General features: G+C 43.5%; 1 protein-coding gene across 2 annotated transcripts in view; it reads right to left on the reverse strand.

Annotated features, from left to right (window-relative positions):
• Positions 1 to 19513, reverse strand: part of TSEN2 (tRNA splicing endonuclease subunit 2) — a 38568-nt gene that overhangs the window by 10349 nt on the left and 8706 nt on the right. For both annotated transcript variants that reach the window (XM_036073570.2, XM_036073569.2), the window contains 4 exons: positions 15193 to 15229; positions 9031 to 9568; positions 7747 to 7824; positions 1732 to 1782 (listed from right to left, as the gene is read on the reverse strand). In XM_036073570.2, the coding sequence (XP_035929463.1) occupies positions 1732 to 1782; positions 7747 to 7824; positions 9031 to 9568; positions 15193 to 15227 (702 nt within the window). In that variant the 5' untranslated portion in view covers positions 15228 to 15229. The remainder of the gene's footprint in view (positions 1 to 1731; positions 1783 to 7746; positions 7825 to 9030; positions 9569 to 15192; positions 15230 to 19513) is intronic.

Genomic DNA, 19513 nt, shown 5'->3' on the forward strand with positions numbered 1-19513 from the left:
CGAACATGTGCCGGGTGCTCGAGTGTGACAAGTCCACCATAGCCGGAGGGCAGCACGTTCCAAACATTGCAGTGACCCAGGCGAGTAGCTACTGTATGTCAGGCCACATTCAGAAAAACCAAAACATAATTTTGTAAAAGCTTAAAAAAAAAAAAAGATGCCCCATTTAGTCTTGGAAACTAGAGAATTTATCTCACGGCTTAAATGAATAATCTAACTGCTTCAAAGAGAATTTTGTTCCTAACAGAGGATATGAAGACACAGAGAATGGCTTGGTTCAGAGAACATTCGATTCTCCAGCTGGTTTAGGGCTCAGTCAATGAGACCTGCTCAGTTCGTCTCAGCCTGAGACTTTAAATCCATAAAAATGAGCTAGAGTTTTTTTCTTCTTTTCTTCTTCTTTTTAAAATTGTTCCTAAGGTAGAAACTCCATACATGTGTGGCCTTTAAATCCCAAAGCAAGGATACATTCAGCCCCCTTGTATTAAGCAACAGTCTTGTAGGGAAGGCTGAACTTCCAATATGGAGAGCCCATCATGTTTCAGAGGCTGAGGATTCTAGGTAGCAGTGGAATATTCTCGAGAATTTCAGCTAAGACCCAGGAGGGGAGGCAAGGTGGGCTAAGAATGGCCACCATCTGGGAAAATGAGTCACCCATCAGCTGATAGCTATTTTCAAACCACTGGAATACTCTCGAAAAGAATTTATATAATTAGAATTTGATGAATGATAAAATTATGTACTTCCAAGAACAGAACAAAATATGCTTTCTCTGTTCTATTTATTGTTCTGCTTACCTTTCTCTTTTTAATTCATTTGAATTATTTGGAATAGGTATTATATTCACATGGTCCAAATTCACAAAGTATAAAAATGTACAGTGAAGTCTCCCTTTCTACCTGTGTGCCCAGTCCCCCAAAGCCTCTACCAGAAGGTAAGCAATGGTATCAGCTTCTCGTGGAACTTTCTTCTAAGGGCAGCAGGCTACAGTACAGAATCACAGGCTTTGGAGATACCTTCATACAGTTTCAAGTACTAATTCTAACCAGACTAGCTGTGTGACCTTGGGTGAATTACTTACTTCCTCTGAGCCTCAGTTACCTTATCTGTAGAATTCCTACCAGGCAGAGGCAAGGATGAGAAGTACTGCCTGAAAGGTACCCAACAACACACAGCCTTTACCGAAGTAGGCATTGAACACTGGCAGTTTTAATTTTTAGTACTGTTCTGACACCAATTTCCTGATCATCATTTAAGATATTGCTCTTCTCCTAGGCTCTGGGAATGAAGTTCAATCTGAAAGAGTCAAGGCTGGCTTCTGCCTTAATAATCCCAATTCAGGGGGTGCCTGGGTGGCTGAGTTGGTTAAGCATGTCACTCTTGATTTTGGCTCAGGTCATGACCTCAGGGTGGTGAGATCAAGCCCCACATCAGGCTGCACACTCAGCAGGGAGTCTGCCTGGGATTCTCTCTCCCCTTTCCCTCTCCCCTCCCCCCCGCTTGCACGTGCTCTCTCTCTCTCTCAAATAAACAAATAAATAAAATCTTACCCCCCCCCCAAAAAAAAATCCCAATTCAGGGCCCAAAGCCTAACCCTAGAGAAAAAATTCAATTCCAATTTTATTCAGTGAAAGTAGGTGCGTTTGTATTACAGCAATATGAAAATCACTACAGCCTGCTTTTAACACCAGGAAAATTTTAAGTGGATTTTATTTAAATATGACATCTTACCTTCTCATAGTAAATACTCAGACATCCCAGAGCATAGACCAGGAAAAAGGCCTAAAAACAGAGCAAGCAGAAAATGTTCATTAGAAACAGTCCCACATTCTTGAGAAATTATTTTACAGATTGATTTCTCTTTGCCTTAAGTACAAATTAATGTCCTTAAATCATCTTCAAAAAATGGTCACATATTTTTAACATAAATGGCTCATGCAAATTTTAAGGATTAAAAAAAATCTAAGAAAATATGAAAGTCACAAATTGATTAAAAATCAGTAAGAAACAAAGTATTTGTATGATATTTTCCATGTATTTTCCTCTTAAAAACCACATAGCTAAACTGAAAAATGATGTAAATAGTTGTAATAACAGAAATCTTTTCCTCTGTAAAATTAAATAACCATATCAAACTGAGAAAAAAATTTACAGAAAGAAATATATAGAAATTTGTGAAAAGTGGGCAGTGTAGATTTGGCTTGCATAACAAAACATGAGTTACAATCCTTGTTGTAAACTGATCTCCTATTAATCCCTATCTTTCCATGAACTTCATTATACAGTAATGTGTTTTACTTGCATGGGAAGGCAGGAGGAAAAGCAAAGGAAGTCAGTTGGAGTTGAGTAAAATCACACTTAGATGGAAATAAAAATAGCTTTTTTTTTTTTAAGATCTTATTTATTTATTTGACAGAGAGAACGAGCGAGCACAAGCAGGGGGAGAGGCAGAGGGAGAAGCAGACTCCCCACTGAGCAGGGAGCCCGATGCAGGGCTCGATCCCAGGACCCTGGGGCCACGACCTGAGCTGAAGGCAGACTCTTAACTGACTGAACCACCCAGGAGCCCCCAAAGAGCCACCCAGGAGCCCCAAAATAGCTTTTTTTTTTTTTAATTTATTTTTTTAGTAATCTCTACACTCAACGTGGGGTTTGAACTCCCAACCCCAAGATCAAGAGTCATATACTTGACACCAACTGAGCCAGCCAGGCGCCCCAAACTGCTTTCTGATAAAAGTAAGACAACGCCAAGCATTGATACCACCAAACAGACCCTGCTGTTCACTCTACTTGTAGAGGGGGATAGGATCCACGTTTACACTTAAACAGACTTATATGCGACACTGGTGTGTCGTAGTGGCTAAATGGTGGAATCAGTAAAACTGGGGTATTTTCTTTATAAACATGAGGACAGATGATTATAACCAAACGAAAACCATTCTGCTGCTGCCACCACGTGGCACAGACGAGGGCCCTCTTACGTAGTGTGGCGACAGAGATGCGGTCCTCAGCCCTGAGCCTGCACATTTTTGTTCAACAGCATGGTACCGATGACCAGTGCTTACTTAGCTTGCTTCCTCACTGCCCCAGCACGCACAGGAACAAACCACAAGAGGATTTAAGAGAGCGCAGGCTATGGAGGTGTAGGGGTTTCAAGCAGCAACGAGAAATACCTCTGTGATCCCCAGGAATTGCCTGAATCCACCCCGTCATTTTCTCCTGGCTATATCTCATGGCACTTCTCTTTACAGCAGCGGTTCTCCAAGTGTGGTCTGGGGATTTTGGAGACCCCGAGACCCCTTCTGGAGGTCTCCGGGTCAAAACTATTTCATGGTAATAACACATTATTTGCCTTGTTCCTGCTCATTGTCTCCAGAGGCTCCAAGACATGTGGTATCACAACGGACTGAATACAGAAGCAGATGTGGGCATCCAGCTGACTTCTATAAAGCCAGACCTTACAGTGACTGGCAGAAGCGAAAAACTGCCATTCTTCTCACTGAATTTGTTCTGTTTTGAAAGAATATAGTTACTTTTCATAAAATTTTATTTATGTTAATATATAATGGATTTATCATCATCTTAAAATGAATTAAAGAACAAATATTTAAAATTTTGTTTTAATTTACAATTTGGTAAACAGTGACAGATATAATTCACATAAAGATGTTCCTGGGATCTTCAATAATTTTTAAGAGAGTAAAGTGGCTTGAGAACTACCACTTTAGTTTCACTCAGATCTAAACCTAGAGCTTCTCTGAAGATGCAGGTGACCCCACTTCTCTGGGTCCTAGCCACCACTCCCCACCTGGACTTCTCAGAGGCCTTTCTGCTCCGTGCATTCTCCATGGCAGCCAGAGCCATCTTTTTCCCACGTGAAGACCACGTGGCTCCAACGACTAAAACCCTCCAGAAGGCTTCACAGCACTTTGCTTCCCACTGCCTCCAGTCCCTGCGAAATCTGACCACCACTCTTTCTGGCCATGTTGGCTCTATGTCTGCCCCTGAACACACTAAGCTCATTCCTGCCTTCATCTTTGTAAGTGCTACTCCAGTATCTCGCACATTCTGCCCCAGACTCAAAAGTCACTTTTTGGAGAGGTCTTCCGAACCTCCACCCTTGTTAAGCAACCCTCATCCTGATCATCTTCTTCAAAACACTTTTGTCTGAAAACATCTTTCTTACATGCATTTCTCCAACTTGAATGTGAACTCTATGAGAGCAGAAACTCTGCCTGCCACTCCCCTGGCCCGGGAGGGGGTCTAGCACATGGCATCTGCTCAGTGCTTGTGCGGACAGAATCGACCCTGAGTTTAGGACACTGCCAGAGTCACCGAGAGCAGGTCTCTGCAGGCCTGGCTCGCCAGCTCCTTTCTCCTCAGGTGGATGCTATATGCCCCACAGTCCCTTGCAGCTACTGGTGGCAGCCTTCCCAGGAGTCCTACATTATTATTTTGACCTTTTGTCTTCCTGTGGCACACTACTCACTAATGCAGAGTACCACTGTTTCTCGGATGCACACAGACGGTGGCCAGAAGGTGCCACGGAGGAGACAAACTTGGGTCCTCAAACAGCCAAGTGCTTCCCCTTTCGACTTCTCCCAGCTGTCACTTCTTGGTTCTGAATGGGGCGACAGGTAGGATGGACTCTGGGATGTGGCAGAGCTGGGCTGAAATCTTCATTAACAGCTATGCCCTTGGAAGTGTCACTTAAGCTCTCCTACCTCATCTACAAAATGGGGATGAAAATGCCTTTTTAAAGATCTAATGGGATTAAGTCTCATAAAAATTTTAAAGGCTATGCAAAGTACCTAACTGCTCAATTCATTTTAGTTTCCCCTCCTTTTAAAACACCATTCAGATATTGTAGCCTGCAAAAGTTCAATCCTCTCCTTGCCAAGCAAGAGACTCCTTCCTGGTGTCTGTTAGAATTTAAGTTCTTCAGAAACTTTCCATTATCAGTAAACACATGTTTCTCTAAGAACTGATGAAACCAATGCCTCATTAATATTTATTGGCCTAAAATAAATGGCTTTTATGAATACATACAAACTGCTCGTAGGCACTTATTACAGATGGAGTGGATCTTAATTCAACTGAGTTGGCTTTATTTAGAATTAAATAATCAGAAGACTGGGGCCTTTCTGCACCGGTGCCCCAGTGCCTCCAGGACCAGGTCAGACCCCTGGTACATACTTGTAGACGTAGGTGATTATGTCCCTTGAGATCTCATCAGTAAGTTTTTACTATCAAAGCAAAATGGAGGGATGAGTTTAACGATGGTTTTAATGTCATCACTAAATCTAGTTAGGTCCCAAAGCACTATAATGGAAAAACAGTTCTCAGTAACAGATTTCTAAGAGACAGATCTTTAAGTCAGCTGTGGTATTATCATTCCCCAGGCCCAGAAAGAACTGCTCTGAATCACCACAGAAGGGCTGCCCGTGTTCCTGATGGATATTTATGGAAACACATTAAACTGTACAAGTGGTGCACCAAACACAGGTGATTCATTCAGAGGAAATCTGCCAAAACAGACCTGAGAGGCAGAGCTAGGTTTAATTGCTCATTCCCTGAAAACTGCAACACCTCTCTGGAATGTCCTCAGAAACGAAACAGCTTCCAAGAATGCAGAGCAACCTCATCTACCTCCCATTACTCTTGTCTTTCTTCAGGGAGTGTTTGGGAGAGAGCACCAGACAGCAACACCTTTTTTCTGTCGGTAAAAAGCATTGCATGGAACACAACTGGACCTACTGGAACAGTGAGGTTGGCACCTAATGCTCTCTCTCTGCCTACGGCTGCCGCCTCCCAGAGCTGAGATACTGGCCAGCCCCTCCTGGCCTCAGCCCTCCAGCCCAGCCTCCTACTGATGCCAGCTCCAGTACCTGCCCTTCTCTGATGTAGCGCCCGCGGTGCGCCAGGGCCTCCAGGACCAGGTCAGACCCCTGGTACATACCTGTAGATATGCCCTCCTGACCTAGCCCTCCCGTGTTGCCATCCAGGGCTGAGCTGCACGAAAGAGCCTATGCTGTCCAGTGTCCAACTGGCAATCCCCTATTTATCTTTTAACATCTACAGATATCACTGACTCTGTGAAGTCTTTCCAGCTAGCTCACGTCCCTTTGGACTCTACCAGTTTCTGTGCAAATTCCACACCTTGTATGCACCCATTTAACAAATAATTATTAAGCACGTGACAGACGTCAGACACTGGGTACAAGGATACCAGAGGAGCAACACTGGCACAAGACCACATGGAACGTAATTGTTTCCTGGGCTATCTTTAGGACCAGAGCCATATTCTGTTTACTTCTGTATTGTTAGTACTTAGCCCAGTGCCTGGCACAGAGTAAGTACTCAGTGAACATTTTTGCAAAATATTGATTGCAGAAGAAAAGGTTCCAACTAGCTACTTAATAGCATTTACAAGTAATTTAATAATGATAACAACAAGAAAAGCAGGCACTAACACTTACTGAGCGTTTATTATGTATCTGGCACTGTGCTGAGCCCATTACATGGGGTAGTTAATTCCCAGAAGATCTTATGAACAAGGTATTACGTAACCCTCATTATACAGAGAAGAAATCAAGGCCCAGAGAGCTCCAGCACCTAGAGAAGGGGTATCTACAGTGTTATCCAGCAGAAAACTTCCCATGATGACAATGTTCTACACCTGTGCTGTCCAATACGTCACCACTATCCAGATGCGGCTGCTCAGTGTTTGAAATGTAGCTGGCACAACTGAGAAGCAGAATTCTGAATTTTGCTCAATTTTAATTAGTTTAAATAGTCACATGTGGCTAGTGGTTACTGTCTTCGACAACAGACTCAGCTGTCTCATTTGTAGAACGAGGAGATGTAGTAAATAATTCCAAACACCCTTTCCTGGTCCCACAGTCTGTTCTTTGTACGTTTGGCCTCACTGCAAGGATGGAAGTACAGACAAGGAAATCCAGAGAACATGGAGACACAACTACTCCTCTGTGGATGGGCCCACGAAGTTACCAATGTGGATGCAGTCAACAAGCACTCCCTGAGACCCACGTCTACACCGAGAACAGTGCTAGCCCCTGCAGGAGCTATCAAAGACAAGCAGGAGCACTCTGGGAGAGGAAGAACACGAGACTGAGGGAGGAGTGTGATCCTCCAGGGCAGAAAGGACATTTCTGTGCACAGTATAAACAGAAGCAAAGAAGGAGGGCCTGAACACATGAACACAGGATGGAGGAACTCTAAATCAGAGGGAAAATTTATGATGCAGTTTTTAGAAAGTCACTTTCAGTTAACTTTTGGGAATGCAGCTATCGCATTAAGAGAACATGTGTTAGTAATTCTGCAGAAGGAAATATCTAGAATCCATTTATGTAATTAGCAGCCATGACATGACTTGAAGCATGCATCATAGCTTATTAAAAGCTGGTGAAACTCCATGAATATACTAAAAACCATGAACGGTACACTTAAAATGGGTGAATGGTATGGTATATAAACTGTATCTCATGATATAGGAAGACCCCTCATAATCTTAGACTTGATGAAATGAAGGCTAAGGAGTGAAATTTAGGCTGGCCTACTTTGGAAGCTGCCTATGGTCATTTCAATACCCATTTGTAATGTTCAATTACTGAATACTCAGTAATTACTGAATCACATACAGAATTGCATTTACAAGTGGACTGCATTACAGGTTGCCTTGGCCCTGAGACCAAGAGCTGAAAAAGTAACATGCAGGAAACATACCTCTTCTAGGCTAAGTTGCAAATACTCCAAGATCCTATATGGATTTCTTCTGCATACTAATCTCTTTTTTGGTGCCAACTGAAAAGAAAGAAAATACATACAGAACAAATGGAAGCACTACATATTACACAGAGCACATTGCATTTTAAAACAAACATTTTTCTTACAAATTTCACAGATTCACATTTATTGGACTAATACGTTAAAAATATTTTTTTTATTTTTATGTGGAAAAAGAAGTTTTAGGTTTCTACTATTAACATTTCGATTTACTTCCTTTCTATGTTCCCCATGAATTTTTCCCAGTTATGATCCTTTCGTTAGTTGAATTTATGTACTTCTTTTCACCCACCTGCACCTCACAAGTGTGGGCCTAGCTTCTTTATCAGGCTTCATAAACCCCATTCTAAAGGCTAGATAGTATTTCTTCAAACAGGTGTTTCACATACTACTTAGCCATTAGACTTGCTCATTTTTAGGTATTACAGATAATTCTAGGGCAACTGCCTCTGACTGGGCATCCCTCAAGGGAATGGCTCTTGATCTTCCCAGTGCTTCTGTGCCGGCTGGCCTCCACACCCAGGACTCCCCGCACCACAGCCACACTCAAGACTATGTGTAATTACCACAGCACTTCTTTTTCTCCCACCCAAGGGAAAGATTATTGTACCTGCTTTGATTTACACATTTTTTTAAAGTTAAGTTATTCACAAACTTTGAGGTTTTAGTAGAAATAGCTCTCACAGCTACTGAGCCACCAGGGCTGGGACCCAGTGCCTGCTGGCTCCTCCCCCCGCCCCGCGGGTCTCACCACCTCTCACATACACTGGGCACTTAATGTGGGCCTGCTACCAGTTCTGAGTAAGGGGCATCCTGGTTAGCCCACATCTGCCATGGGCCAGAAACAGATGGCTCTGGAGGAAGTGAGTTATTTTCTTCTTCAGTTGATCCTTGAACAACGCAGGGGTTAGAGGCGCTGATTTCCCGCCACAAAAAATCCGTGTATAACTTCTGATTCCCTCAAAACTTAACTACTAATAGCCTACTGTTAACTGGAAGCCAACAACATAAACAGCTGATCATTACATATTTTATATAAGTATTATATGCTACATTCTTACAATAAAGTAAGCTAGAGAAAAAAATATTAAGAAAATCATATGGCAGAGAAAACACATTTACAGTATTGTACTGTATTTATCAAAAAACCCCAAAACACCAATCTGTGTGTAAGTGGATCCGTGCAGTCTGAACCCCTGTTGTTCAAGGGTTGGCTATACTTACTTCTTCACTTGGGGCACATTCCTTCTCGCTCACATCATACACGTCTTCCTCCACCAGCACGAACTCATCACCAGGCCCCTTCTCTCTAGCACAGAGGAGACCCGCTTGCTGGCTCCTGTCCCCAGGCTGAGTGTCAGGCAGGGGGAGGAGAACATCTTCTTTGCCACAAGAAACTTGGGGCAGGGGGTGGTGTTGCAGCCTGGGAACCTCCACCACAGGTTCATCCAAGCCGTTTGGAGCGGGCAGGGCAGGCCCAGGGCCCTCCTGCAGGCGGTCTGAGGGCTTGCTGGGACCGTCCGTGTCAACTGACTTTCCCACGTCCCCATTCATCACAGAAAGTGCCTCTCTATCTGCGGCACCTTCCATTTTGGAAACCGTTTCAGAGTTCCGCTCATCATGCCATTGAACTTCTTTATTCCTTTCTATACCAGGATGCTCGAGTGGCTTTGTGTAATCCTGGAGGATTCTCTGCACCGTACTCTCCTCCTGCCCCTGTCTTTGCATGAGCTCTGCGGCCCACTCTACACTGTGCTGATACCTGCAAGATGGAGATACTGTCAGTAACACATTAACAGTTCATAGCAGTTTTTCTCAGTAGCGGGCTATAGGTGAATGTTTTCTTTATACTTTTCTGTGTTTTCTAACTGTTCTGCAATAAGCATGTGTTACTTTTGCTTTTATTATTAGAGCTTCATTTAATTTTCTTATTTTGAAAAATAACTTGACCCCAGTTTGACAAAGTATGAATATTCATGTAATTGAAAACTGGTGGGCCAAATGATTTAGGTAAATACAAAGAGAATATGGTCATCCTCTGTCAGGATTTCTACATTATTCTTAATTTTGGATATCACGACATTTTCAGAAAAATATCCCACTCATAGTAAAAGAGTCTTTGTTCAGTACTGGAATGGAAAATGAGAATTTCGATAGATATTTTTCACAGTACCTACTGAGGTCTCCACTGCGTATGGCAAGAAAGGATTACATGCCACACGTATGGCCAAGCATCCTAGCAGAAAGGGCCCTTTTTCTCATAATAATTTTCGAAGTGCAGTTTGATGAGGAATATCTGCTTTGTTCCTCAAATGTAAAGGCAACCCCCGAACACTTCCCAAGTTACAAAAAGTCACAGGTAAGACAACAGGGTTCTGCGCAAGTGAGACCTCCGGCCTGATGACACTGCTGGGACACGTCCATGTGGCATCAGGCTGCCATACGGGAAATTCCATTTCAGCGGGAGAGCTAAAGGCAATGCGAAACTCAAGCACTTCTGGCCTCTACCTACAGCTGTTAGCCTGGAAAGCACCTACGATGGCACTGTTTGTGGGAAGACAGAGGTCATTTTACTCTTCACCTTGAGTATTTTGCTTTGTGTGTGGATGGCTGAATATTTCATAGTTTATAAACTGTGACATCTCACACGCAACTGAACAAGGAAGCTGGCCTCTGCTGTATTTAAGATTTGTAGCTGCTTAATCCTGATTCCTCAGAAGAATCTCCAAGCTGTCCATACCCTGTTTATCTTATGTAGGGATGAGCATGCCTTCCTGTTTATTGGGAACTGTATCTTAGCTTTAGAGAGTAAAACCTAGCAAGGCTACTTGCACAACTAAGAGGCAGACACCATGATTGTATGCATGAACACATATTGCACGTTTCATGTTCAGCCTGACTCTGTCCCTTGTAACAATGTGACAAAACCAATTACTTAACTTCTTTGTGCTTGTTCCTCCACCCATAAGATAGGGTAATGGGACTACTATTGTATGAAGGGGTTATGTATTACTTTTAATAGAATAAAAAACGTAGCTGCTCATACAATGGCAGGGTGTCTTCTCGCCTGTATGAAAAGTATGGCCACTGTTGCATACAGTTAAAAGAACTTCCGTTTGAGAGATCTAAAAAGAATCTTTGCTCTTCATACCACCTACAGAACTGGCTTTATAGGCCTCATGGATCTACAAATCTCCTTTATTTGAACACAAATTTTTGTGTCAATATGTATCTTTCTGGGGAAGGGATCCCCAACTTTCATCACATTCCTTGACTCAAAATATGTGAGGGAACCACTGAATGAAAGGTTCAACTATTGCCCCTTTGAGCAGAACTGAGAGAAAGAGCACACACAGGCTACTGCTCTGCTCTCTGCCATAGGGTCAAGGGAGATATGAGTTCAAACTCTCATTCCATCATGTTCTTGTATTAGCTACACGACCCTTGTGAGGCTCAGCTCCTCATCTGTAAACCAGGAGTAACCATACTGACATGATGGAGTTGTTGCAAGGATTTAAGGAGACAAGACGTGGATAAGGCTCAGCACATAGTAAGTGTTCTATAAATATCTGTTACTCTGATTGTGGGCTTTTTAGGGTGAGAATTAACAAAATCATTTTGACTCATACATATTACATTACAAAATACAAATAACATTTTTATCTTTTTTTTTTTTTTTTATGATTTTATTTATTTATTTGAAAGAGAGAATGAGACACAGAGAGCATGAGAGGGAAGAGGGTCAGAGGGAGAAGCAGACCCCCCGCTGAGCAGGGAGCCCGATGCGGGACTCGATCCCGGGACTCCAGGATCATGACCTGAGCCGAAGGCAGTTGCTTAACCAACTGAGCCACCCAGGCGCCCCACAAATAACATTTTTAATGAATGGAAATGTATACCTTAATTAACTGCTCTTCGAGAGCAGGGGCAGCCCCGTGGGGACAGGTGCTGCACCAGATCTGGGTTCTGGAGTTGGCTCTTTCGTGATTCTGAGCTAAGTGACTTAGCATCCCTACACCTTTTTGCTCTTCTGCAAAAGACCAGAATCACACCTGCATTCCTGCCTCGTAATGACCTCAGATGCTCATTTTATGGAAGCTCAAATGAGACAGTGGCTGCAAAAGCATGTGGAAGAAAGCCTCTGAGCAAGACTGGTGATGAAAACAGCCAGATACACAAATGACTAAGACATATGGCATATGAGTCACAGAGCAGGTGTCCTCTCATTGGCTGACAACGTTTTAAAAAGCCAAGTCCTGCTGCGATTAACCCCAGACACTGCTGGAGAAGCAGCAGGAAGAGAAAAGTGGAAAGTAAAAGTCAGGAAACATAAGGGAGAGAGTGGCAGGGGAAAAAGGTGGCAGCTATGATTAGCAGCAGTAATGAGACTGGTGAAAAGCAGACCCGTTTCGGGGCCACCAGACTACAGAACGGTGGAGCATCTGAATACGCCTCTGCTTCTTCTGTCTCTATGGCCTCGAAGACACTCTTCCACTGGCATGGTGAACACCCCTCTCCCTCACCTACTGATTAATGCCTACCTATCATTAGAAGTTCACAGCAAAACAGTTTTGAGGCAGTCTGTTTAGGTCCAGGTACTGCCCTTACGCAAGTTATATAACCTCCTCTGGTTGCGTTTCCTCACCTGTCAGATAATAACAGGACCTACCTCTAGGGGTGGTGGGAGGACTTCAGGAGATAGTCCACAAATGTGTTATCAGCACAGAACCTTGTACATGGAATACGCCCAAGAAACGCCAGCATGTGCAACCACGTTGTTGTTCTCACTATGTGTCAATTCCTTGGAGGCTCTGAAACTGAACTGCCTCATCTGAGCTGATAAAATGAGATGGAAATGACTACGCCTACCGCAAAGGCTCCCTGAGATGAACTGAGATGGTCAGGTAAAGCATCCAGCTGGGAACTAGCACTTCAGGAGCAACCAGTACCCGTGGGCTAGGACGGTGATCGCAGTAATAGCTCCCCGTAACATCACAGAAGAGTGCAATTGTTTACTTCTCTTCCTCTCCCACCAGACCGTAAATCCCTCGAGAACAGGGGCGAAATCTCTTCCTCCTCTTGTATCTGCAGCACCTACCCAATGCCTGACACTCAAGCACCTGCAGTAAATGCTGGCTGAACAGAGGACTACAAATGAGGAGAGGGGACCAGCACCCCCCTCACGGCTGGCCCTCCAAGGACACAACCTACATACTTCAGTCCCCTAGGGCATCACCCAAGGGTCTGGATGCTTACCTCCAGAGAGGATTAGATGGAAGGTTCTCATCACCCAAGGACAACTATTGTTGGAAAACTGCCAATCAGAGTGAATTCACTTGAGAAAGGGATCAGAGTTTCAGAGGGAATAGTAAAGAAACAGTTATAACAAGCACGTAAGCTGGAAAATTAACCTAAAAATATAAAAATGAGCCCATTTCTTTTAATATTTAACAATTTAGATTGTGATTGCAATTATTATGGCCAAATAACTAATCAAGTATTGAGGGGGTGGGGGGCACATAATTTTCTGACAGAACTGTCAGATATGGTTAAGTCCTAACCCCTGGCATCTGTGAATGTGACCTTCTCTGGAAGCAGGGTCTTCGCAGATGTAACCAAGTTAAGATGAAGTCATACTTGACTGGTTTCCTTGTAGAAAGAAGAGGGAAATTTGGACAGAGACACACAGACATACACAACGGAGACCTCCATGTGATAATGGAGGAAGAGCCTGGAGAGATGCATCTATAAGCCAAGGAATGCCAAAGATTGCTGGCTACCACCAGAGGCTCCAACCAGGCATGGAAGATGGAAGGATCCTCCCCTAGAGCCTTCTGAGGGAGCACAGCCCTGCTGACACCTTGATTTTGGACTTCTGGTCTCCAGAGGTATGTGACTAAATTTCTGCTCTTTTAAGCTATGGCAGCCCTAGGGAACTAATACAAAGATCAATAAAATGCTTGCAATGTTATTACTGTAGAGCTTACAAAGGGATAACTTTAGGCAGGTGACAATCTCGCCCATCCAGAACCTCACATCCTCAAACTAGCTTGACGCCATGTCATGCCCACTGCCAGCCCTATCAGGATGCAGTTCTGAGGGGCAGGCTTCTGCTCTGTTGCTGAGTCCTAGTGTTGACTGCAGCTTTACTGCAGCTACTCCTCGGGTGGGGGCCCTGCCAGGTTCTCAGCAGGCCCCTCCCACAGACTAGAACCTACCCCCACACCCAGCCTGCAGGTATAGCCCTAGCAGCCCCTGAGATTACCCTGGTGTCACTGCCCCCAGCCACTCCTCTGGCTATGGCACTACCGAGCACATAACCGAATAGGAGCTGTCAGATTCTGCCAGTATGTGCTAGAAGCAAGATGAAAAACCATCCGGGGTTTCAATATTTTTGGAAGGCTTACAGAAGAGATGCAACTTGAGCTGCCTCTCAGGGACAATGAGGATTTAAATGCATGAATGTTTAGTCCACAAAATCCCACCAAGGGACCACTAAGTGTAGGGGCTGCAGAGAGGAAGCAGGCATGGTCCCTGCTCCAGGAACTGACAGTCTAAATCCGGGTGTGTGACGGATGGCACATCGAGGGGCACCAAGGCAGACTGCGTGGGAGCTGGAAGAACAACCCCAACCAACGGAGGGTGGTGGTGATGAGAAAACCTCCAGGAGAGTGACATGTAAGCTGGATCATGGAATGGGCAGCGACAGCCAGGCAGTGTGCATGCTTGGGGGCGGTCAGGGGAAAAATCCTGGGAAATGGGAAGAGCGTAAAGAAAAGCCAGAGGAGGGGCGCCTGGGTGGCTCAGTCGGTTAAGCAGCTGCCTTCGGCTCAGGTCATGATCCTGGGGTCCTGGGATCTAGCCCCGCATCCGGCTCCCTGCTTGGCCAAGAGCCCGCTTCTCCTTCTCCCTCTGCCTACTTGTGCTCTCTATCTCTCTGTCAAATAAATAAATAAAAAATCTTTAAAAAAAAAAAAAAAAGCCAGAGGAAGGAATTGTGAGTGTATGAGTGGATAAAGAAGAGTCTCCGTGGAAGCCTTGTTCTCACCCTGCAAGTGTAGAGCGAGGAAAGAGGACAGGGGAGGAGGCCAGTTCTAGACCTAAGTGTAAGCATCTTAGCACTTAAAGACATACACATTAGAGGTTAATTGTTCATATTTTGGAAAGAATTCAAGTGGCAAAGGATTTGGCCTAGGATTATTTAAAAAAATTAACTTAGTGCATTTCAAATATGATTTGATCCACATTAAGTTCAGACATAATTTTCAAGGATACACCTACTACCAAAAAAAAAAAAAAAAAGGCGTGACCTACCACATTGGAAAAGGTTATCTACAAACAGATCTGATTTAAGCCATAATTCTGGCCAAGGTCACCATGACTTACTTCTTTGACGTGATTATAGGCATTTGTGTCTTCATATCTGTAACAACAAAAAAGTTCTGTTCAGACAAATTTTCCTTAAGGGAAAAAACACACTGAAAATCCAGAAAAACAAAGAGAATTTCAAGAATCACAAAATCACACATCTAGAAGGCTAATCTTGCCCAACCAGCAATGGCATGCTTTCTCTGCCATCATTCCCGGAACCCACCCCCTGAACCCATTGGAAGGCAATGTTGCCTGTTCACGGTGCTCTTGCTGTGCCCAGATGTGACCCTGAAATCTTTCTCAACTCAACACTGCAGCTTGGCAGCAATGGCAGGCAAGAGGAAACCCCCCTGCAACCTCTGAACTTTCAGATGAGAGTATCGAGGCCCTAAAGTTATGCCCTTGACCCCCGTTTTCCCATGCTCTATAAGGCATCTTCAGTCAAAGCGCCCCACATGTACCTACAGAAAAGATTGTGGAATTTCATGGCAGTGTTGCTTCTGGGTGTGGACCTGGGAGTTCTGGGCTCTAGTTCTAGTTCTGGGCATCTGGCTGGTTGAGGCTTTCTACCTTCAATGTTATTTATTGATCACCTGATGGTGTGGGTTTTAGTCCTCATCCTCCTCCACTCTGCCTTTGGGCAAGTCGTTTCTCCTTACCCAAACTCAGCCTTCTCCCCAGCGCATTAAAGGCCTGGAATAGATGATCATCAGCTTTAAAAACCCTAGGAGTTCACAGACTCCTACCTCCTTAGGAATTTGTCAGTTTTCTCTGTGTCATGACCTCCCTCCTCTGGTAATTTAACAAAAATGAAAATTTAGCGAGTTTTACTGACAGCCATCCATGTGCCAAGCACTTGAGATACAGAAGTAATAAAGTAAAATCCCCTCTTCTTGAGATACTCACAGTCTGGTTGGGGAGACAGACCAGAAATGACTGATTCTAACCCAAGCTGATATATGACCAAGTAAAGGAGTATAAAAGGAGTGCTCACTTTGCCTGAAAGGCTTAGTAAAAAACACCAAGGAGGAGGAGTAACTGAGCTGGGCCCTGAAGAATGAGTAAGAGTTCACCAGGCAGACCAGGGGGAAACAGGCAGGGGAAGCCCTGTGAGGCTGAGAGAGAGTAAATGCGTGACAGGTTCATGGAACGGCAAGTAGCCCAAGGTGGCTCCAGTGCCGATGAGTAGAAGAGAGTGCACAGAGAGGGTGGAAGATGAGGCTGAAGCCAGGACTTGAAGAACCTCCTAAAATGGACATTTGAGACTTACTTCTTCAGGGCAGTCCACAAGCTTAATTTCTGTTTCCTTGGCATAAATTCCTTTCCTTCAAATTTCTACTACTGTCTAAAATTTAGTTACTACACAGATCAGGAAAAGATTCTCAATTGTTAAGATCATTATACTATTTGAAAGCTTTTTATGTTTCTGGCCAAATATTGGTAACTGCTGAAGCTGGATGGTGAGGGTCATTATGCTATTTTTTTTTTCCACTTTTTTCCCCTCTCTTTTTGAAACACTCATTATGAAAAAGTTTTGAGACATACAAAAGTAAAGGGAACAGTTTAATAAATTCCCATGTTGCCATCCATCAGCTTTAACAATTAACTCATGGCCAATCTTGCTTCATTTGCTCTTCTGTTCATTTCCCCGTCCCCAGATTATTTTGAAAAAGATCCTTCACATTCTATCACAGCATCTCTAAGTAGCTCATTATGTATTTCTATGAAGACTTAAAAAATGAAGAAAAAACTTGCATAAAAAAAGGGGGCCTGGCTGGCTCAGTTGGTAGAGCACGTGACTCTTGATCTTGGGGTTGTGAGTTCAAGTCCCACACTGAGCATGGAGCTTACTTAAAAAAATTATAAAAATTAAACAAAAAAACCCCCCAAAATTGCAATACCATTATTACTTTAAAAATTAATATTAATTCCTTAGCCTCATGAAAATCTATGGATTGTCTCAATTTTTAAAAGTCGGACTCAAAATCCATATAAGGCCTATATACATTACAACTGACTGATACATCTGAAGTTGATTCTAATATATGTTACCCCATCATGATTTTCTTCCCTGTAATTCACTTACTGAAGCAATGGCTTTTCTGTCCTATACACCTCCCCCCCGGTCTGGCCTCAGAGGATCACGTCCCTATTGTGCTCTAAACATGGTGCTCATCAAAGGAGGTCACAAGCACCGTGCTGTCCTTGAACTGCTCATGGATGGTCCAAGAAGGGCCTGCACCAACCTTTAAGCAACTGTCTCACTCAGCACATTGCTTAGTTCAGCTCACCTTGTTTTCATAGCCAGATTTTCACGGAGAGGGAAGCTGCAGGTAAACAGCTAAATAGCATGGGATCTATTTCCATTCTGGTGCAAAGGACTTATCTTGTGACACTTCAGTGACACTTGTGACACTTTGAGCAGCACTGGCTTAATACATTCTTTCACCCTGTTTCCTGTAAATTGGTGGAACTAGAGGCTTGATCACATTCAGGCTCAGTATTTTGGGCAGCCTACTTCATGGGTGGTGCTGTGTGTTTCTCTTACAAGACAAAAAATGTGTTGTCTTTTTGTATGTCATCAAGACCACTGACGATCAGTGCGTTATTAGAGGATGCAAAATGGTGCTATTCTCATCCCATTATTCCTTGTTTATTAGCAGGAATCTTCCATAGAGAGAAATCCCTCACTACTCAGTGACCCTGAGAACCAATTCATGTTTACTAATTTCCAAAATGGTGAATCCTTCACAGGTGAAGGTACATATTGTACCAGCATAAATTAAAAGATTCAAGCATTTTTTGGGACATTATTACCAATGACTGGATTTTAAAACAAATTGTAGGATTGATCCTTTTTGTTTGGTTTTTTTAACAAGAGAGAGAGGGAGAGAGAGAATCTTAAGCAGGCTCCATGCTCAGCGCGGAGCCTGATGTGGGGTTCAATCTCACGATCCTAAGATCATGACCTGAACAGAAATCAAGAGTCGGATGCTTAACCGACTGAGCCACCCAGGGGCCGCTATAGTATTATTCTCATTGATGCTCAAATGTTTCCCTCTTTGGTCTGGGGAGCCACTTTTGAAACAAGCCTAGCAGTTCTTGATAAGCTTCCTTGCTTCCTGGTATAGATGTTTCATGTGAAAATCCTGGCTCTCAACCATACCAACATAATTAATCATTTGCTTTTTCACACAATATACATACAACAGTCAGTTGTACCAAGCTATCACCTATAAAATAATTGCTGACAGCAATGTGAAGATTATTTTGCCACTCTTCCTTTCTTTAGAGTATAGGGTAGGTTAATTGCACTGATGGCCCCAATTCTTCAGATCTTCCACCTGCCAAACACCTTGACTCTAGACCAGTTGGAATAACAGCAAACGTGCTGTGAGCAAGGGCCGGAAAGCACTGGCACACTGGGGCTTGCTCGTGACCCTCTGCCATAACCATGAGAACATGCCTGGGCTAGCCTGCCAAAGGATGACACACATGGTGCCCCCTGCCCCTCATCTCAGTTGAGACCATCCTAGACCAGCTGACAGCCAACCAACAGACAACCAGACACTAGTAAGTCCAGCTAGATCCGTTATTGGACTAAATCCATTAGAGCAGCTAGCTGATCTCCATAACTAACCAGATGGATGAATACATCCAGCCAAGATCAGCACACCTACCTAGCAAACCTGTAGACTTGTGAGCAATTTGGATGCTGCTGAAAGCCACTGGTTAAACAACACTGTGCCAAGAGATAACTGACACAAAGTCTATCCTATTAGGATTGAACCTCAAGTTACCACGTTTTACAGCCACTGAAAATAGTTTTCCTCAGTGGCTATACCACCAACTTGATATATAGCTTCAGCTTTTTTTTTTTTTTTAATTACTTTTTAAAATTTAACTTTGTTTTGTAATCATGTAACACATTTACAAGGTTCCAAAGTCAAATCTATAAAGTCTCACCTCTTTCTCCATCCTGTTCCGTATCTCCCCCATAGGCATTAAAAAGAATCTATGATTTATCCTTCCTTAAATTTCAAAAATATATTTATATCCCCCCACCTTCAGATAAACGACGGCACACTATGCAGACCCCCTTTCTGTGCTTTCTTCGCTTAGGAATACATCCCAGTGATCTCTCATTCTTAGCTCAGCTCCATGGTACTTTACTTTGTGAATGCAGTACAGTGTAGTTGACCAGTCCCCTCATAATGGACATTTGGGTTGTTTCCAGTCTTTAATATAAGAAACAGTGTTGCGATGAATAGCCTTATGCGACTTCTTCTCATATTTTTGCCAGTGTATCTTTCAGATAAATTCCTAGAAATGGAAT

Source organism: Halichoerus grypus, chromosome 1 (assembly GCF_964656455.1).
Source record: "Halichoerus grypus chromosome 1, mHalGry1.hap1.1, whole genome shotgun sequence".
Lineage (NCBI taxonomy): Eukaryota > Metazoa > Chordata > Mammalia > Carnivora > Phocidae > Halichoerus > Halichoerus grypus.